This window comes from Amborella trichopoda, chromosome 1 (assembly GCF_054954075.1).
Source record: "Amborella trichopoda isolate Santa Cruz 75 chromosome 1, AtrichopodaSantaCruz75HAP2 v2.0, whole genome shotgun sequence".
Classification (NCBI taxonomy): domain Eukaryota; kingdom Viridiplantae; phylum Streptophyta; class Magnoliopsida; order Amborellales; family Amborellaceae; genus Amborella; species Amborella trichopoda.
Window position 1 is genome coordinate 8,488,146 of NC_142336.1, and position 19,919 is coordinate 8,508,064.

At 36.3% G+C, this 19,919-nt stretch overlaps 1 protein-coding gene across 50 annotated transcripts; it reads right to left on the minus strand.

Annotated features, from left to right (window-relative positions):
- Positions 1-1,025: 1,025 nt before the first annotated feature.
- Positions 1,026-19,882, minus strand: LOC18442844 (Tryptophan/tyrosine permease). 50 transcript variants are annotated; one of them, XR_016051074.1, is made up of 14 exons: positions 19,444-19,804; positions 19,170-19,210; positions 15,396-15,488; positions 15,248-15,309; positions 14,699-14,748; positions 13,587-13,676; positions 12,336-12,392; positions 12,119-12,188; positions 3,128-3,229; positions 3,006-3,058; positions 2,153-2,193; positions 1,952-2,036; positions 1,642-1,770; positions 1,026-1,500 (listed from the first exon to the last, which is right to left on the minus strand). XR_016051074.1 is itself a non-coding variant. In XM_088860444.1 (14 exons), exons 5-14 carry the CDS (start codon positions 14,740-14,742, stop codon positions 1,319-1,321), a joined length of 963 nt encoding a protein of 320 aa, XP_088716570.1. In that variant the 5' UTR covers positions 14,743-14,748; positions 15,248-15,309; positions 15,396-15,488; positions 19,170-19,210; positions 19,496-19,863; the 3' UTR covers positions 1,026-1,318. The 50 variants fall into 50 exon arrangements, 24 of the variants coding, with proteins under 24 accessions (XP_088716570.1, XP_088716563.1, XP_088716545.1 ...); XM_088860444.1 differs by having other exon boundaries at positions 2,153-2,303; positions 19,496-19,863; XM_088860437.1 differs by having other exon boundaries at positions 2,153-2,303.
- Between the last annotated feature and the right edge of the window lie 37 nt (positions 19,883-19,919).

Genomic DNA, 19,919 nt, shown 5'->3' on the forward strand with positions numbered 1-19,919 from the left:
ATGTTTCGAGTTTTTCAAATTGAAACCCCAATGAAAATGGGGAAAATGGCCATTAGTTTTAAAATGACATATTAATGAAGATGTTGATTTTAAAATGGAATAGCATTTTGGGAATTTTGTTTTTAAACCGATTATATTTTTTTGTCCCCTTACAATCTTTTCCTTTCTCCCCTACTACTATTTAACTTGCCCTTTTCGCCTTTTTCTTTTGACAATTTTACATAAAAACCCTATTTTATTTTCAGAATTCAGAAATACTACCACATATTTCATAATTTACCTCGAGTCCTACTTTTTAAGAGCATATGATGTATTTTAATTTTTTTTTTTTTTTGTATACATCTAATTGAATTCAAATTTTGTACATCTATACTTCTCATCATCATACACAGTAAAAACTTAAAAAATAATTTAAAATAAATAATATTACCAAAAAAACCCAAATACTATAGAGGTATTTTGTTTTTTATTATCTTTCAATTATTTTCAAAATATTTTTATGGATGCTTGATGATGAGAAGTATTACATACCACTGCACACTATATGCTCCTAAATAAATAGAAATTGTGTAAAATATAAAATATATGAAACAAGTTTCCAATTTCAAAAATAAAATAGGATTTTTCGGTAAAACTCCCTAGTCTGTTAGTGCGTACAGTACTCTTGGTGACCACTATTTTTCGTTTTCAAAACCTAGACCCAAGCAATAAAAGATAATGTAAATTGAGGAACTCTATTGTAAAATTACCAAAGAAATGAAAGCGGATTGTAAAAGAAAGGAGCATAAATTACATCGTAACAAATTTCCAGAAAAAAGAAAAAAAAAATCATTCTTCAACTAGGCACTACTGAAATAATTGAATGTTATGTCTGCAACAATAGATTTCAGCAAATCTTTGCATAAATACCCTTCAAATGAAGTCCCTCCAATTTACATAAGGATTAGCTAATTTTCTTGAAACATCAATCACTAAGTTTTTGGGAAATTAGCACAAAAAATAAAATAAAATAAGGAGACTTGTTGTGCAGATATAATACGATGTTCAAAGTTTCATATTGTTAAATAAAAAGAATAGGTCCATCATTTGTGGCCTGTACAAAGAATTTCCAAGAAAAAAGGGTCCTCAAAAATGGCAATCTGGACGATTGCGATCTGCTCTGCTCAATCTGACAGCCCTAATGGCATATTACAATGCATATAATTTGATCTAAGCCATCCATTAATATTCCCTACAACTTCATGCATGACTCCACTTACGACATATATACTCTTTACCATCCTTACTGCTTGAGTGATGTCAAAACTGAGACTTATCATCAATATGAGGAGAATTTCTTGAGTATTTCTGAGAAAATAACCCATAGTGCCCCACCCAATACAAGAGAGAGAGTAATTCTGCCACCAGGAACAAGTGGGGGGAGTTTGATTGATGACGAACCATCACCATACTTCTCTGACCAAGACATGGCAGCTGGGAGAATACCAAACAGAACTAGAACTGCAAATATCAAGGAATTTTACATATTGATCGATTTAAGTTTGCTGCAATTATACTTTTTCTTTCTTCCTTGATTCGCATCTAAAGCAAAGTTAAAGCTTAGAGATCATTAAGCTAGACTGATTACTACAGAGAAATTACCTCCATAAGTTCCTGCAAAGTCCAAGGCCTTAAAAAAGATGTCTGGATCCAGCAATGATAGCACCAGAGGTGGCACTATAGTCAACACGTATGGAAGAGGTTTGCTCTCACCACTGGGTAGTTTCAGCACTGGAAATCCACACATGCGAATGAAGATCATAATACAGATTTTATATGGATTTTGAGAGAGAGAGAGAGAGGATCCAACAGCATTATCGTAATTATGGACTATCACATTGGGTCGTGATCACTGAAAGAAAGTAAAGTTACTCTAATCGCTATTAATATTTAGTGGTGAGCAAGCACTTACGATCAGATAAGAAGTCCGTGAGGCCCAAAACGAAACCAATGTATGAGGTTGATATAGCAAGGAATGAGAATGTCTCCACTATTGGCTGCATTCAAGTATTGAACTCAATAAAGTTAAAGTTAAGAGAAAATGAAATAGAATACTTTCTTATTCATTCTAAACTGGAAACTTAAAGACAAGGTTGACTATTGAACAACTCACTCCAACCACTCCATTTCTGGCTCGCAATTGCTCCAATGGGTCTGTGGCCAGATTCCCATTTGTATCAAGATTTGAAATGGTCCCAAGAATCACGGCATCCCCCACAAGAAACAAAATCAGTGGAATAGCAGTTCCTAGTACAATGGATGTTCTGAAAATACATATGGATACCAATTACTAAACAAGTCACCCTGTACAAGAAAAGGAAGCCAAAGAATTTCTACGAAACATCAAATAATTTTGGTATAGATGTGGAAATTGGTGTTAAGAATTGTAGTTCAAAGAAGAATTATAATTTAGAAACCCACTGGCAGATAGTGTGAGGGCTTCTGCTTTTTTCATCATGTGTCTTAGATGAGCCTTATGAGTAATCTTAAGTTTAAAAACCACCCTATAACATATTACAGTAACATGCTGATGCCCTATTGGTCACAGCAGGTGGTTTTATAGAGAATTTGGCTACATTAAGAATTGTCTTAGTCGTTATTTGATCTTGTTCTCAATCACTTAGTGTGAATAGAATGTGTTAATGTGTATTTTGTAGGCAGTCTTAAGATTTCACAAAGACCAGGCATGGAAAGTGGTTTCCAATACTATAGACATAAAATAATGAAACTGTTTGTCCATTGGGGCCATCGCCATCGAATGAAATGATGAGTGCTGATGGAGAAAGTGTGAGAGCCTTAAAATAAGACATGCCTCCATGTTAGGTCCCACACATCATCACTGTGCGTTTTATCCAATTGCGACGAATATCCCACATGACTTTGGTTTCCAATGTCCACACATTTCCCTGTACCATATATCGCATTGATGAATTGGTCAATCAAAATCTAATGAATTGAATTGTCACCTTACTTTCGACAAGCCGCCTTCAAGATTTGTACAAAGAACTGGTACAACATTCTGAAACACACTGGCAGTGAAGTGTTAGCAGACTTTAAATTTGAATGCAGTCAATTTCAAGAACCTCACCTGATACACAAATGCAAGTACTATTATTGGTATGCTCATTGGGACAGCTTCAAAATGGGCTTGCAACAGGGAATTCCAATCTAGGTCACCAGCAGCCACTCCCTGGGAAATAAAGTTGTCCATTATAATAAATTGGATAATGGATACATATGCAAAGATAATTGGAGAGATCTCAAATTAATCGTAAGTATTGACCAGTGTATTAAAGCGCACCCTGCCTTGGAAGTCTACCTAGGCGGGGCCTCAATGCCACAATGCTCCACTGAGGCCCAGGCTGCTGCCCTGGATGGCAGCCTAATAGGCACGCACCAAGTGACTTGGTTAAGGCACCCACCTGGAATGCTTTGTGTGCACTTTGTGGTGTGCTCTAGGTGTGTATGTGTGTCTATGTGAGATTCAGAGATTATGCCATGTATGTGTGTTGTGGTGTGTGTTTTAGATAGAGATTATGTTATGTACATGTTTATGTTGTGTTGTGTGTGCACTTTATTCTTCTTTCTTCAACCATTCTCTCCCTTGAACCAGTCCTCTCTTTCTTGGAAAATGGGGGCTTAGTAGGTGTGTTATTACTCTCTCTCTCAAACCAATCCTCTCTCTCTTTAACTAGTCCCTCAGTCTCTCTCTAAATCCCCCCTTTATGTTGTGCATGTGTGTTTGTTGTGCTTTGTGCATGTGTTTAGTTCATCTTACTTTCTTGTTTCAACAATTCCCTCTCTATTGAACGAGTCCTTTCTCTCTCTTGAGAAATGGGAGAGTCTGTGGCTTTTGTTACTACTCTCTCTCTCTCTCTCACTTTTTAACATAACATAAGCATATTGTCTGCCTATTGCTAGTGGATGAAGATCGAACCACTTTGGGGCAAATTGAAACCCTCCAGCTTGACCTGGCAAAATAAACTTGAGAAGCTGCCATACAAATTTGAGATGATTGCTGAAGGCCTCAGAGATGATGCCAAAGGGGAACAGGGATGGTGGTTCGCCTTGGGGCAGGCCCTTGAAGAAAGAATAATTATAGGGTCTCCCATTGAAGAGTACAAAGAAATTTGCAATGGATAGGCACCCAGCCATCCAAGCACGCCATTTTGAACTGAAGAGCAACTTGAACATTACTGAGTGCCAGGTTCCCTTGTAAGCTTCATCAAAGTCCAACGTACATATCACTTCTAGTTTCTTTGTTTGATGATGCTAATTGATATATTCAAGTGCGACATGTGCCTAATCAAGAATTTTCCTATCTTGGATGAAAGCATTTTGGTGTGGGAAGATCACCTGGTTTAGGAACTAGAACATCTGATAGGATTTTGTGTAAGCTATTGACTAAGTAGTTGGTCAGAAATCCTTCATTTCTTCAGCACTTCTGATCTTTCGGACTGAAGCAGATGAAAATCATTGCGCATAACTAAAACACCAACCCCTAAATGCTCTTGAAACGGATAACATAGAGCCACAGAAATCTCATCAGGCCCTGGGGATTTCCCTTACAAGCTCTGTTATTGCTTTGATTGCTTCAGTTTCTGTGAAGGGGAGTTCAAGCCCAGCAGCACGCTCTTCAAAAATCTTTTGAAACTAGAGGTTTTCCTTGACCAAGCTCTGTTATTGTTTTGATTGCTTCAGTTTCTGTGAAGGGGAGTTAAAGCCCAGCAGCACGCTCTTCAAAAATCTTTTGAAACTAGAGGTTTGAAGTGATTATCATGTGATGTTTTTTGCAGAGAAGAGTTCTTTAAAATATTCTCAAATGATCCCTGCAAACTTCCACCAGATCATCATATATTGTCCTACCTTTTATATAATGAATAGAGATCTCCATACTTCTGCAACTTACTGATCATTGGAAGAAGTCTTATTATCCCCCTCTTTCAGCCACTTGGTTCTCATTCTCTGATACAGGTGGATGCCTTCTTGTTTCAGAGTATATTGTCTTCTGCTGCAACTCTCTAGTTCTCTCCTCCTGATTTAGGACCCTAGTTTCTTTGAGCAGATCTAGGTCATCGGTTTCTGCCATTAAAGCCTCTTTCTTAGTCAAAACCCATGTTCAAAAAATCGCCATTTCGGATAAGGAATTACTGGTCCACTTTGCAAGTAGCTGAACACTATGCCAATTCTGAGTACGAATTGTTTTCTTCTTTTTTTTTTAAATATATATTATATAATAGTTAATACTATACCAACTAAGCTATTAAGCTAAATAGCGTAGTTGGCTAGGACTGAGAAAATTAATGCTTGGTTGGGGGTTTGAATCCCTCCCGGAACTCTACCTTTTATAAAATCTAAAAACTTTTCCCCTAGCATTCATTGAACCTCTTTATTTATTTATTTTAATAATTAATGCTTTTTCTTATTAACATTAACAAATAGGAATTGTGGTGTGAGGGTTGAACCTCCACGGCTTAGGAAACAACTATACCCCTTAGTCACTGCCACCATCCTTGCTAGGTGATTAAAAACACATATATTGTATATTATATAACATTTCTTTGTTTTTCTCTTCTTTTTTTGCTGGATCATTGATCTAGCCCATCTAGATTGCCAATATAGCCCATCCATATTGGGATCAATGTTTGGACAATCCACCCATCATCAAAGCGCTCCTGATTCTGGATTTTTGGTTCTTCTTTGAGCAACTGCAACTTTAAACATAGTCTAAAGCTGGCCCATCACTTGACCTCATGAGAGGACCACCATTATAGCATCAGTTGATGTCAACTTCAACTTTAAACATTGTCTAAAGCTGGCCCATCGCTCGACCTCACAAGAGGACCACCCTTGTAGCATCAGTTGATGCAAGCTTCGGTCTTTCCAAGTAGAGAGGATGAGATATGCTATTACCTGGTGTTGTAGTTGTCCAAAGTAGGATGGCATATGTGATCCCAAACTGGTTTGGATAGTGTTCTGGAATGAACACCTAGCCGTAGCACCTTCAATTCTGGGTACAGCCAGAATCAGTCAATTTTTCTCGAGATTGAACTTTTGCTATTCCTTGACCAAGTAAAGAAGGCTTTGTTTTGGGGGTAAATCAATAAGACCTAGGGAGATGGTGGAAAGGACTTCCATATTGGCTATGGTCCAGCCTCCCTTATTCTTTTCAAAGGACCTCCTTATAACGTTAAGCACACATTTCTTTTCTACAAAAATACTTGCCAGAAAGTATTTTACCAGAAAAGGAGCCTTTTCCCACACTTGTTTCATGAGAAAAGGTTTTTTAGTGTAGCATCTGAGAAACCCAATTCTCAGATTTCTTAACTGTAGCTGGGATGATGACTTCACACCCCTAGGAGTGGAGAGTTAATTACCCAGCTCGCTCTTTCCCATCTAAGGGGTTGAGAGGGGGCATAACTATAGCCTGCCCCCTCCCCAAACAGAATAAAAAACAAATGGGTGCCTCATTTCAGTTTTTCAGCTCTCTCTCTCTCTCTCTCTCTCTCTCTCTCTCTCTCTCCTTTGCTTGGGCAGAGCTGCTTGCTCTTTGCACCATAGGCCCTTCCACTCCCACCAAACGACACCCCTCTCTTCATACATAAGCAATACTATTGACTGCTAAATGTTAGCAGAGTTCCCCCTCTCCCCTACTATTACTGATCATTTTTCTCTCAGTTTCTCCTTATGATCAAGCCCATGCTTTCATTTCTCCGAAAGCCCAAATTTCCCTTCCTCTCATTCTTTCTACCCTTTCTAACCTCTTCTCGTCACTGAAAAAACTGTTTTTGCCATTTCACTTTGCAACCCCAAACCAAAGAGTCCCTTCTTTTCTAACTGCCCATAGCATCTCTTGGACCGATCATACAGTTGGATGTCCAATCTCGATGATCCTGACCTACCTACCAACCTTCAAGGTGAAAACAATTACACAGAGGCTTTAATGGCTGATATTGAGGATATTCAGAAAAAATTAGTTGTAAAGATGAAGGCAAGAATGCCTTCCGGCGTATCCACCCAACCTGAGAATGGGGTCAATGGTTAGTACCCTTCAGTCATTCTGATGGCTATGGGTTTCATTTAGTTGTCTGTATATGTTTTTTGCAGGGGTTTAAAAGACAGCGAGTCGACCCAGGGTCGCCCAGGTCGACACGGGGAATCAGCCACCCCGTGCCGATTCCTACACAATATCGAAAATCGGGCATGTCAAGAGAAAAATCGCCGATTCTCAGTGATACGGTACAGTGAATCGGGGGAGTAGACACGATTTTACGTACCAATACGAAAGTTAACCAACAACTTCAGTTGCACTCGCCCCAATCGGAAGTCACACTCCCATCGTATGTACCTCATTACGCTGTCATTGTACCCTTGCACGCCACACCTCCCTCTATTAACGTTGAGAACAGCAGCAACCTCCCCACGCTTAATAATTTACAACTCACGCAAGGAAAATCATGGGTTTTATATGGTCATTTTGCACTCCCATTTTTAGATGTGGGACAATTACTGGATCTCAAAACTATTCAAAAATTTAATACGCTGCTTATTTCGATGTTCTATAACTACATTTCTACAAAATAGTTTTCCCTCTCTAGTTTGTTTTTCTACTCCATGCCACTTTTTCATTTATTTTTTTTTACATCAATAAATGGAGTGGGGAAACTTAGGGAAATGAACATGCCATTTTTTTATTTTTTGAATTTTAATATCTTTATTTTCTAATTTTCAGGGTAAATTTTTTTAGTGTCATAATATTAAAATTTATAAGGGCTTTTAGTTTGTTTAATCATGTTCTAAAAAATGAATTAATGAACATGTCAATTAGTTTAATAATATTAATGAGTGTGTCAATTAATTTATAACTATTAGCATATCATGTTTCCAAATTAGCATGTCATATTCAATGAGCCTCATCAACATATTTCCCAAACTAAATGACTTAATTAGAGTGCCAAATTAAAAAAATTTCATATAAATTTTTTTGCTATTTATTGTTAAAATGGTTTTTTCGGTATATTTTATTTCCTTATGTATTTTTATTTTTATTTTTTTGTAACTATTGTGCATGTTGTCAATAGGCATTTTTTTTATTTTTTGAATTTTGATATCTCTATTTTCATTTTTATGGATAAAGTTTTTTTGGAATTTTTTAATATCATAACATTAGAATTTATTGGGGGTTTTATTTTTATTTTTAATCGTATGATAAGAAAACATTTTCTGATTCTTTTTTAATCATGTTTACTATAATACTATAATTAATAATAATGGTTAACAGTAGTTCATACAGGGCAAAAACATCTCAATATTAACATATTGATGCAAAAAAATGAAAGTTCTTAATGGAGTACCCCCATTTCTTATTGGATTCCTAAAAAAAAATATTTATAATGAATTTTAATAATTTTTTTTGAATTTTTAAAGGCTTAATCGAATCGATTCGCCGATTCCCGATACGGATCACCGATTCTCCGATCCGGATGGGTTTTTGGGGTGCCCGGTCAAGGGCACTGATCCGTTTTTTAAACCACTGGTTATTTGTATGTATTTAATCTGTTTTATGTGAAATTGCGCAAAGCATTTACATAGATTTAATTGTTAATTTTTGTAATAGTTATTTGTGGATTGGTTGTTGAATTATGTTATTATTAATTAATTATTGTCCATGAAAACGTTTCAGTTTCAGATTCATCGATTACTGTTTCTTCATAATTAAGAAAACATAACTTATCTCTCAGAACTCTTAGGATCTCTTGATAGGTTTTGATGTCCTCATGAGAGGTTACGGTCACCTGAGTGAATGAGAATAGATTTAAAGAAAATTGCATTTATTTTTCCAGCAGCATATTGCATTTGTAATTTAAACAGTGAGGTTGTGATTTGGGGAGTTAGTACTTGATTAAAGTGATATCTTGTCTGTGGACTCAAGCTACAATGAAGTCACGTTGTTAGTAATGGATATGCTTCATATATTTTGGATATGCTTCATATATTTTTCAGACATAGTTTATACTCTTAATATCTTTTCAGCATCATATTTCTTAAAATTCAGGAAAAAATTTAAACCACTCGTTTCTCATGTACCTTTTAATTACAAAGACAGAGGATCCCTTTGGAGTTATCATTTTGTGAACACAACATGATGCTAGAAATGTAAGGAAGTTAGAAACATTGTCAATTTTACTTTATGACATGGAAAGTTAATTGTTCAAGATTATTAAGTATTGCTCATTCAATAGTATTCGTTTGGATTTTTTATTTTATTTTTGTGCTTTTTTTGCACAGTTTATATTATCAAAGTATTCCCAAAGGCAAGGAATATCCAGTCCTGTGCAGGAGAATTGGCCCTATACTATCTCATGGAAAGAATTGTTGGATACATGGGAGGAATAGGAAGGGAAGTATTGCTTAATTGGAGTAACATTGCTGGACAATTTGGCATGCCCCTTAGTTCTTGCTTTCCCCATTGTGCTTTTAAATTGCAGTAAGCCTATTAAGAGTGTACTGCAGTTCTGTAAGTTAATGTTCCCTGTATTGTTTTTTAATCAATGTACCTCCAAGATTTTTATTTCTTCTTATGTTGGTTGGTGTTTCTCACGTTGATTTCTAGTCAGAGGTTCATAGAGTGATCAACTATACATGTCATGGTCATCTTATTTGTTTATGGTGAATTTAACTTGACCTAAACTAACTTTCAAAAAAAAAAAAAATTTGACCTAAACTACTAAAATATGAGCAAAGTGATTTATGAGCTAGCCTCCCAATTGAAACATTCAAAGCCTAGTCATAACTCTCAAGATGCAGAAGTAATCATTAATAACAAATCAAGAACTTGTAATCCAAACAGTTTATTTTTTAAGTCCTATTAAGAATAGGTTATTCAAACAATCTCCTTCTTTGAACAGATATCAATATCTAATTAATCTTGTTTTCAATAACCTGGAAAAAACAGGCTGCTTTCCAATTTACCTGCGAAACGATTCCCAAACAGGCTACAAATGAAAGAAACTGAATGCCTAGGGAATTCCAGACAAGTTAACGAACATGGGAAAGTACAAGCCAGAGAAACAGTTTCCCGTCAAACCATTTTCCCAAGAAACCCAATTCCCAAAGGACCCAGATGCCTCTTGAGGGCCCTTTAATTGGGAGTGCTAGCCAAGTAACTGGTCTTCTTCTCCACAGGGCACGAGCTTATGATGGGTTTGGGCTATCCTTCGGCCTCAAGGAGATGATTTTGAGTCCATAGACTCTATACCTACTGGATAAATATGGAGCCTTGTATTGGGAGATCTCCACTCCATGAAATCTTCAATTGGCTTCACTTGGAGCAGATGAGGGGATGCCACAGTGAAAGATCGCCTGATCAGTCGATAGCGCAGTATTTGAAGCCTATGGGAAAGGAAAAATATTGTCTACACCTGCTGTTCTTGTCATAGTTTATATTGCATGCGAGGTTTAAGTTTCATGTTTCTTCTATCTATGCCCTTTGGTTCTCCTTTTGGTCACATGGGTTTTGAAAGCTTCTCACTAATATCATCAATACAGCATTATAGTCTAGCCCCATGATTGACAGCATTTCTCCTATTTGCTCTCAGCTCTGGATATTCTTTTATTTCCTTCGAGTCAACAACAAGTATGATTTAGGGTCCGACAAATTTCTGAACTGAATTTGTTTGGCGAAGCTGAGCACCAGGGTTGGATTTGCTTCTTCTTTTTTTTTTTTGGTGGGGTGGGGTTGGTGGGGGTGAGAAGGGGGAAGAAGGGGATGATTGGAGGGAAGAATAGGAAGGGTTATGACGTTTTCTCAAACCACGATATTAACTCATGAAAATCCATAACAATTGTAATACCATCCATGTCTCAAAAGTCAAAAACAAATACAAGTCTCAATGTCCTATAATATCACTAAGACTCATAATGTTGTAATCCCAAGTCCTGAAATTAATCTGATATGCCATCTTGGGTATCCCCTTTGGATTACCACTGAATCTATAGTTTCTCCATGAATATGTTGAAAGGAAACCCTCCCATAATCAGACTTTCCTAGTTGATACCAGTATCCCACAAACAACATTCAAGGAATTGCACCAACAAGTGAAAGAATCACAAAATCTGCAATCAATTTTCTATTTAGTAGGTACCTGACATTTATGCATTCACGAATATATGCGCATAACACAAACACAGAAGCACACCTGGTTTGTGTGTGCAAGCACATGAGCACTCTTGCATTGAAACCTAAGAACATAGCTACAAGTCTTAGGAAAAGCATCCCTCGGAGCCAAGGCACCACTTTAGCATTTAAAATTGCAAACTATGACAACCAATTATAAGCACTTGTCCAAAGGTTGGCCTAGCTGGTGCTCATTTTTCAGTTCAATGCCATAGCTACTAATGAAAGTTTCCACCTAACCCATAAGGAGTCCAAATCATGAAAACAATGAGCCAATACGTGAAGAAAAAGTAGAGAGAACCAAGTTTGAGTAACCCAACTACAATATACTAATTAGGGCAAGCTTTCTATGCTTCCCCTATAGCATAAAACGTATATACTTCCCTTATCCAACTGTCCATTCTGAATGGAGGGCTAAGATTGCCCCAATCACAATGTCACGTCTCTACACTATTTTAATATTAATTTTTTTTCTATAAACTATTTCGACACCAAATTTTGGACGTCCGATCCTCTATTAAACTCTCACTAGCAAAAAATATAAAAACAAATATTTTCAATAAAATAAAATGACCAAAATACCCCTGAAAGTTTCAAGGGGAATTTTGGTCATTATAGTTTATCGAAAAAATATTTTTAATACTTTTTATAGGTGCGCCCCAGTGAGAAGATGACACATACCAGATTTCATATTCATAAAATTGTACAAAAAAAACTAAAAATAAAATACTTTGAGTCGTCAGATCTAAGATCAAATGGTGAGTGGCTCTCTTGATCAAAATTGGACGGCTGGATGGTAGGGGAAGCATAGATCTTCTATGCTGTAGGGGAAGTATAGAAACCTTTCCCTACTACTTAATAGTTCAGAAACAAAGAAAAGGTTCAGACGAGTGATAAAAGTACCACAAGTGCTGCAAAAGATACTAGGATTCCCAAAACCAAAGGCCCATTAATCGCACCTATAATCCGTTGACTGCAGTTAAAACCCTAAGTTAATCCTTTTTCTATCATCTTTCCATGAATTAATGGTAAAAGAGGCGTTAAATTCTTATATAAAGATTGATATGAATATCAATATTCTAATATAAAACAAGTGACAATTTCATCTTACAGCACTTACCTTCCAAAATAGCATATACCACCAAAAACCAATGAATACAACATGGCACTTTCCCATCTGCAATAATAACGCAAATCGAATAAATAGGCCAACTAAACTAGTTCCAAAGCTTTAAAATAATAATTGCAGCTTACGCATAACATCTATTTGTTAATATCCAACTCTCTATTACAAAAGCAAGCCATGAACTACTAAAAAGTTAAGGTACGAAATCTTTTTATCCACATAATACTTATATTATAGGACATAGATGGCCACGTAATGGAGGCCCCAATGGTCTCCTTGAAAAACTAAAACCTCAGAGAAGTACTTGGCTGCTAAAACTAAGTAATAGTGAGCTAATGGTTGATTGAAGGCCCAACATCATGATTATGTTCATGAGTACAAATTTTATAGAACTTAGATGACCACATATTAGGGGACTGAAAATTCTTCTTGCAGAGCTAAAACCTGGAAGAAGTAACTAGCTGCTAAAACCAAGTAACCAAGAAAATTGTCGATTGATATCCAACCTCCCTTAGACCATTTCCACCATAAAATTGATCCTCCAAACCTCTATTTAGAAATTTGTTTTGCTTCCCTATGGTCGTGCTGTACTCTTAATCAGCACCATGACGGCTCTCGGATTCAATAGATGCGAGTGGATCTAGTACCATAGAGAGTGAAGTTCTATCAAATAATTCTCAAGTACCACATAAATTTCAATGTCTTTATAATCAAAAGTTTCTGAAAGAAGACTTACTTCCGAGTGATGCATGCTTTCATGTAACTTCCAATAATCTTTTATCAATATTGTAGCCGGAATTGCGGGGTTCATGGGCATGTGGGTAGTTAGGAACTACTAAGTAGGAAGCTTGTGAGGCCAGTATACCTTTCAGTATTTGGGCTTTGCCATCAGTCTTAGTGACTAACGGACAAAAGTCCAGAACACTAAGACCAACAACCAAGCCCTAAATATTTGAAAGATTTAGTGGTGGAAGTAGTTCAACTTCCTAATGCAAATACCAAAAGGAAAACAAAAGGTCCAGCATATTGGATACGGATAACTGTTGGTTTTGTTTCTGGATGCTTTTCAAAATCTTGAAAAGTACTGGCAAAACTAATAGAATAGTCGATTATCCTTACATAGGCAAGCAATCAAAGTTATTGCCTATAAATTCCAGGGCACAACGTTCAATCCATTATAAGCGATCAATAAGAACAAAACAAACCATCCAAAAATAAATAATTGAAAGGGATACAGAAGAATACAATGGAATGCCAAGGAAATTTGTCAAAATGTCAGCAGAACAAGCCACATAGGCAATGAGAAGCGCATAGGGTATGAAGAGATATGACCAGCTGCAACATAATTGTTTTGTAAGACAATGTTAACAGAAGTAAAATGTACTTTGGAGAAAATAGTGAGCCTGATTTCATATATAAAACCATGGTCAATAACATATTGATGAATGCCGCAAACAAATGGGTACTGAAAGTCCACAAGCACTTTGTCTTAGACATATCTTGGGAAAAGAAGCACATATAACAATTACATACTGAAAACCAAGAAAAAAAGCATGAGAAAGAGAGAGAAACTCAAAGAACAAAAGGACGACAGATAGCCTCTGCGGCTATATCACCCTATTAGATAGAGAGTTTAAGTGCTTTTTTATCCCATAGGATAACAGAAGTGCCAATACAATGGCACGTTGACATAGAAGAAAGAAAGAAGAATCCAAATGCTAACAAAGAGAAGATTGAACCAATGCCCCAACTGCCTCTGACCCAAATGAGAGCTACGATGAGCCAAAGTTCTTTAATTGGGAAAAAAAAGGGACAGCATATCAAATCTTAGAAGCCTCAGCAACTCGACTTGGTACAACTTGCCTCTGCTTGGGCATGCATGGATACTTCTCAACTTTAGACCATAATTTTTGGTAGAAAGTTCATGGTATGAAAACACGACATTAGCAGTGTACATAAACTTTTTGAGATTCAGGGGCATTTCACAGTGATAGTTCCCTTTATTATCAAAACCAGTTTATAGCTACAGATCGCTGGAGTGCTGCAATACTTAATCTCCACGCTCCAAAGATTGTTCTCTCATAAGGACTTCAGAAATGGGATCGTATACTATAAGACCAACCACTTTTGACATCCACTTTTGCTACAAGGAGGATGTGAAATCGATAGATTGAAGTGTGTTACAGTATTCAAAACAAATTATTTTGGACTTTGTGCCCAGCCAATGACACATCCCACATCTAACTATCAATAATGATCATGACCTCCGTACACTAAGAGTAAATGGTTTTATTGTACAGGTTTCTTTCGGAAATACATTAGAAAAGCCATTACAGGTACCAAGCTTTTCCACATACCTAGCTATTTGAACCCCAGCTTTTCCAAGAGTTCTCATGGTCATTGACACCTAAACAGTCATAAAGACAGTCAATTACATCCAGTTTCTACTGTCACAAAGATTATCTGCGCACAAACACCCTACTTTGAACTTTACGATGAGTCTCGTCAGCTTAGATAAGTAATGGAAGAATAATAAACATAAGCAAGCATTTGCCAACCCCCTCCCCCCACCCCCAAAACAAAAAAAAAAACCACCATAAAAAAGAGTTAAATAAAAAATAAAAAAAGGAAGTACTTTTAAAAGCCATGGAAGGTCTTGCGAAGAAAGATTACAATCAGCTAGAGAAAAAATAAACATAGTGCAGTTTGTCAGATAATTTGAAACGCTGAATTAATCAAATAGAAAATAGTAATGAAAACCAATCCAAGAAGAAATTTCAAACTGAAATCTTTTAAATGCGCAACAAAAGGAGTTACAAACTTATAATAACTCTTTCCTTTTGTTGAATGCAATTATAAGTTTATGTTCTTTATAAACAACACAAACAGTTACCAAAGAGACACACCCAGATCCAAGTTCACACATGGTATTGACGTTCACTTCAGCAATCAACAATCCTGTCACAACCTGCAATTTCACATTTATCGTAGTATTGTATGGGCCATCCGTGTAGTCGATATTTCTGGGAATGCAAAATAACCAGCAAATAATACCATATAAATCCAGCATAGAAAGCATGTCAAAGCAGATGCGAAAAATCCAGCTTCTTGTGTGACAGCAGGGATGGCCAAAATGCCTGCACCTATCTGTGATTCGCATGAAACAAATATGTTAACAATGAATGATGTGAACAAAACAAGAATCACTTCTCAAAACTATGATCAAATACCAAATCAAACGCATTCGAAAATAAGAAATGCACGCAGTCATCGTGGGCGAACACACAGAGCTCCTTGAGCTATGAAGCCCACTTGTCATGACACAGACACAAAGATCTACTTCTGAATCATCTGTTAGGAAGACCGGCTGCACTCTATCACCAGGCATTGAGCTCAAAAACATTGTGAACTACAATTGAATTAAAGTGCACCACAGCAGTGTGTGAATCCCACGTTATGCGAATCACGAATACAATTTCACAGAGCTTTACTTTGGCATAGTGACTTAATGCACAGAGTCTTAACATAATTCCAATACAAACTCATGGTTTCCATCATCGTCAAGGCCTTTTCTCAACTAATTGAGGTCGGCTACACGAAAACCTGGTCCGCCATTCTACTCTAGTACTCTATTAAGGGTTATACCCTCAGTGAGGCCATAAGTCCTATATCTTTTCTAACCACTTCCAACTATGTCCTTTTGAGGGTGCCACTTGCCTTTTTTTAACTTTCTACTTGAACTAACTCGTGCATACTAATAGTTGTTGTACAGAGTCTGCACCACATATAGCGAACTCACCTAAGTCTACTTTCTCTCATCTTATAGCCTATTGATGCCATGTCAAATTTTATCCCTTCTTGTCTTGCCACTCATCTATCTCAACATCCTCATCTCAGCTACACTCATTCTATGGGTATGTTGTTTCTTGACTACCCAACATTTCACCCCATAAAGCAAAGTTGGTCTCACATTTGTCCTATAGAACTTGCCCTTTAGCTTCATTGGTATGCGACGATCACATAAAACTATAGTTGCACATCTCCAATTCACGCACCCAGCTCTAATTCTATGTACGGCATCTTCTTCAATCTCTCAATTTTCCTAGATTATCAACCCAAGATATCGAAATTGCGCTCGTTTTGATATTTCTTGGCCATCTTAACTACTTCCTCGTCTCTACTCCTATTATTATAAAACTTACACTCCATATACTTTGTCTTAGTCCGGCTAATTTTAGAACATTTAGATTCTAGAGCGTCCCTCCAAAGTTCTAACTATGTGTTGACGCCATTTCGGGTCTCATCGATCAAAATTATGTCATTTGCAAACAACATGCACCACGTTACCTCATTTTGTAGGTGCCTAGCTAGGTCGTCCATAACTAAGACAAAGAGGTATCGGCTCACTGTTAACCCCTGATGTAGACCTATTATCACTGAAAGCTCACTCATCTCTCCACTAGTTGTTCGTACACTAGTTAGTGCTCCCTCTTACATATCTCTCATCGAGTCAATGTAGTGTCTAGAGACTCCTTACTTTTCTAACACTCACCAAATCAAATATCGAGGTACTCTATCATAAGTTTTTTCTAGATCTAAAAAGACCATGTGGAGGTCTTTATTCTTCACTTTAAACTTATCAGTCAGTTTGTTAAATAGGGAAATAGCCTCGTTGACTTCCCTGGCATAAAACCGAATTGGTTTTCTGATATACTCATTTCATGCTTTAGTCATTGCTCAGTCTCTCTCTCCCACAAATTCATAGTGTGGCTTATAAGTTTGATCCCTTGATAGCTTGCACAATTTTGTATATAGCCTTTGTTTTTATAGATAGGTACCACAAAACTTTTCCTCCATTCATCTGGTATTTTCTTTGTTCTCAACCTTTTTTTGAACAATTTGATGCGCCAGTCAATGCGAATCTCCCCTATGCACTTCCAAACTTCTATTGGAATACTATATGGTCCTAAAGCCTTTTCTATCTTCGTTCTCCTTTCACTTCCGATATCCTAATCTTACAAATGTAGTTCTGACCTCCGCCCTCATTTATGTCAGCGGTTCGTTCTAGTGCTATGTTCTCATTGTGTTCGTCATTTAATAATTTTTTTAAAATAAATTCTCCACCTTTCACCTTCGTCTTCACCCTTCACTAAGATCCTCTAATCATCACTCTTAATACATTTAATATGGTCTAGATCCCTACACTTTCTATCTCTTATTTTTGCTTATTTGAAGACATCTTTTTTACCCTTTCTTGTTCCTAATTTACTATATAGATATGCCTTAAGTTTAGCTTTACTATTTTTTTAGTGTTTTTCTTAGTTTTTTATTGTCTTCTAAGATTTGATCATTTCTACTACATTGCCAAGTTTTATAACATGATTATTTTTCACTAATGGCCTTCTGAACCTCATCACTCCACCATCAATTTCCCTTATCGAAATTTCTTTTTCCTCTGAATTCTTCTAAAACTTCTTTTGCCATCTTCTTAATACAGTCAGTTATCTCATTCCACATAACATTGACCTCATGTTTAGACTTCCATTTTCTTTTTTTAACTAGTTTACCCCTAAATAAGTTTATTTTCTTGTTTTTATAAATTCCACCACCTAGTTTCTGAACACTTATTAATTTCATCCCTTCTCTTCCATGTCTTTATGTAGACATCCATAACCACGAGCCTATGTTTGGTAGTCAAACTCTCTCTTAGGATAACCTTACAGTCTTTACATGATAGTCGATCTATCTTCTTAACTAGGAAGATGTCTATCTAGCTTTTAGGTGATCCACTTTTATAGATTATTAAATGTTTATCTCGTTTTTTAAAATAATATTTGCTATTGCTAGGTCGTCGAACATCGCAATAAACTCATGAATTTCCAAATTGCAAAAATACAATAGTAATTGGCAACAATAAACATAAGACGAGCCCTTACATGCACAACAAATAAGAGATCTTAATACATAACAGTTAAAAACTTAAATCTAACAAATATATTTTCTGCATGATTTCATAAGACAAGTAAGTTAAAAAATATTCATTATAGACACCAAAAGATTGTTGTTTCTTTTGCTTTTGGGAATTAGACACCTAATAATATAACTTTCGGCAAATAATAACCCTAGGGCATGGAATAAATCATTTTCATGCAAATTGAAGTTGATGTTCTTTCATATATGGAACCATTTAAAGCAAGTTCCACAAACTTGGTCGGGCTCGGGATTTGCCCGCTGCCCGTTGCCTGAGCTGATAACTTGTGCAAGTCCAGACTCACCCAAATAGTGTAACAGGCCAAAAAAGCCCTTAAAATAAAATATAAAAAAAATGTTGAAAATTAAAGTAAAAAATAGTATTAAATCAAACTAAACTAAAAACAACATGAAAAGTCCAACTAAGATAGAAAATATATATAAAGCATGGATTTAGAAAATTTTGATTAGACCCCAAATAATTGGGATAAGATTGGATGATGATGATGATTTTGAAAATTTTGATTTATAGCTTGAGAGGGTCCAAAATAATCCAAAAAAAGAGAAAAATATAAATGCGGCTCATGACAAGAAAAGTCACGAATCATCATCAAAAAATAAAAATCACATAATAAAATATGTACACATTGATTTCATGATTTAAAATACAAATTATAATCTTTTATTTTATTTTTTAATTGTCAAGGGGCCGAGTCCTAGTAACTCGGCCTAGTTTTTTTTCACCACTGATTCAAAGTGAATTAAGTGGAGAATTATAAAGGAAGTGGTTACCATAATTTAGCTCTAGTTGGATGAAGGAGAAGAAGAAGAAGAAAGTGATTGGAAATGAGAAAATACCGTGGTGCCAGCCACCAAAAATACTGCACTTGACGAGCTTCCTGGAAGCAGGAAAAATAAACAAAAATGGAAATCACTTATTAAAAGAATAATAAAGAACAAATACATTTATCATTAGCTCGCATAAACTCTCTCTCTCTCTCTCTCTCTCTCTCTCTCTCTCTCTCTTAATTTTAACATATAAACCGTAATTCATTCAAAGGATAAATGAAAGAGAGAACCAGGTCCTTTTAGAGAGAGAACGATAAACACTAAATCTAGAGAGAGAGAGGACCTCGTTCTCTCTTCAATGTGACCTGGTTAAGATTTGAGAAGAGCCTTTCCACCTCTTGCATTGTCCCTTTAGCTTGCCTATCAGAGCTGCATTTTATTAGGGCTTTCCTCTGGGAACAACACTGAGGTATTTGTCCCATTCTGAGAAAATCTTCCATAATTCGACAATGGCAAAGGCTTTCTCTCACATCTCGGTTGAACCATCGTTGGAAGGCATTGCAGGGCACAAGAATTCGCCATTTCTTCCCTCCAATTTTAGAGAGAGAAACAAAAACCTAGCTTCTTCTGCCGTGAAAAAAACCATGGAAAAAAACGAAATCCATATAAATGGGAAAAATTACTCCTTTCTCTGAAAATTTTGTGATGAAAAGGCGTCTGTGTTTTCTTTTTATTTTTCAGTTTTTTTTATTTTTTATTCTGTGCCGCTTTTCTTCGTTGTTGAATAGTTGTCTTCGGATAGGGGATTAAAGGCGCCGG

Coding starts and splice junctions, on each gene's coding strand:
- LOC18442844 (XM_020672662.2), bottom strand. CDS start 19,600: ATGGAAGATTTTCTCAGAATGGGACAAATACCTCAGTGTTGTTCCCAG. Junction 19,211..19,443: donor CACATTGAAGAGAGAACGAG/GTCCTCTCTCTC, acceptor TCCTGCTTCCAG/GAAGCTCGTCAAGTGCAGTA. Junction 15,310..15,395: donor TTCTATGCTGGATTTATATG/GTATTATTTGCT, acceptor GTGAAATTGCAG/GTTGTGACAGGATTGTTGAT.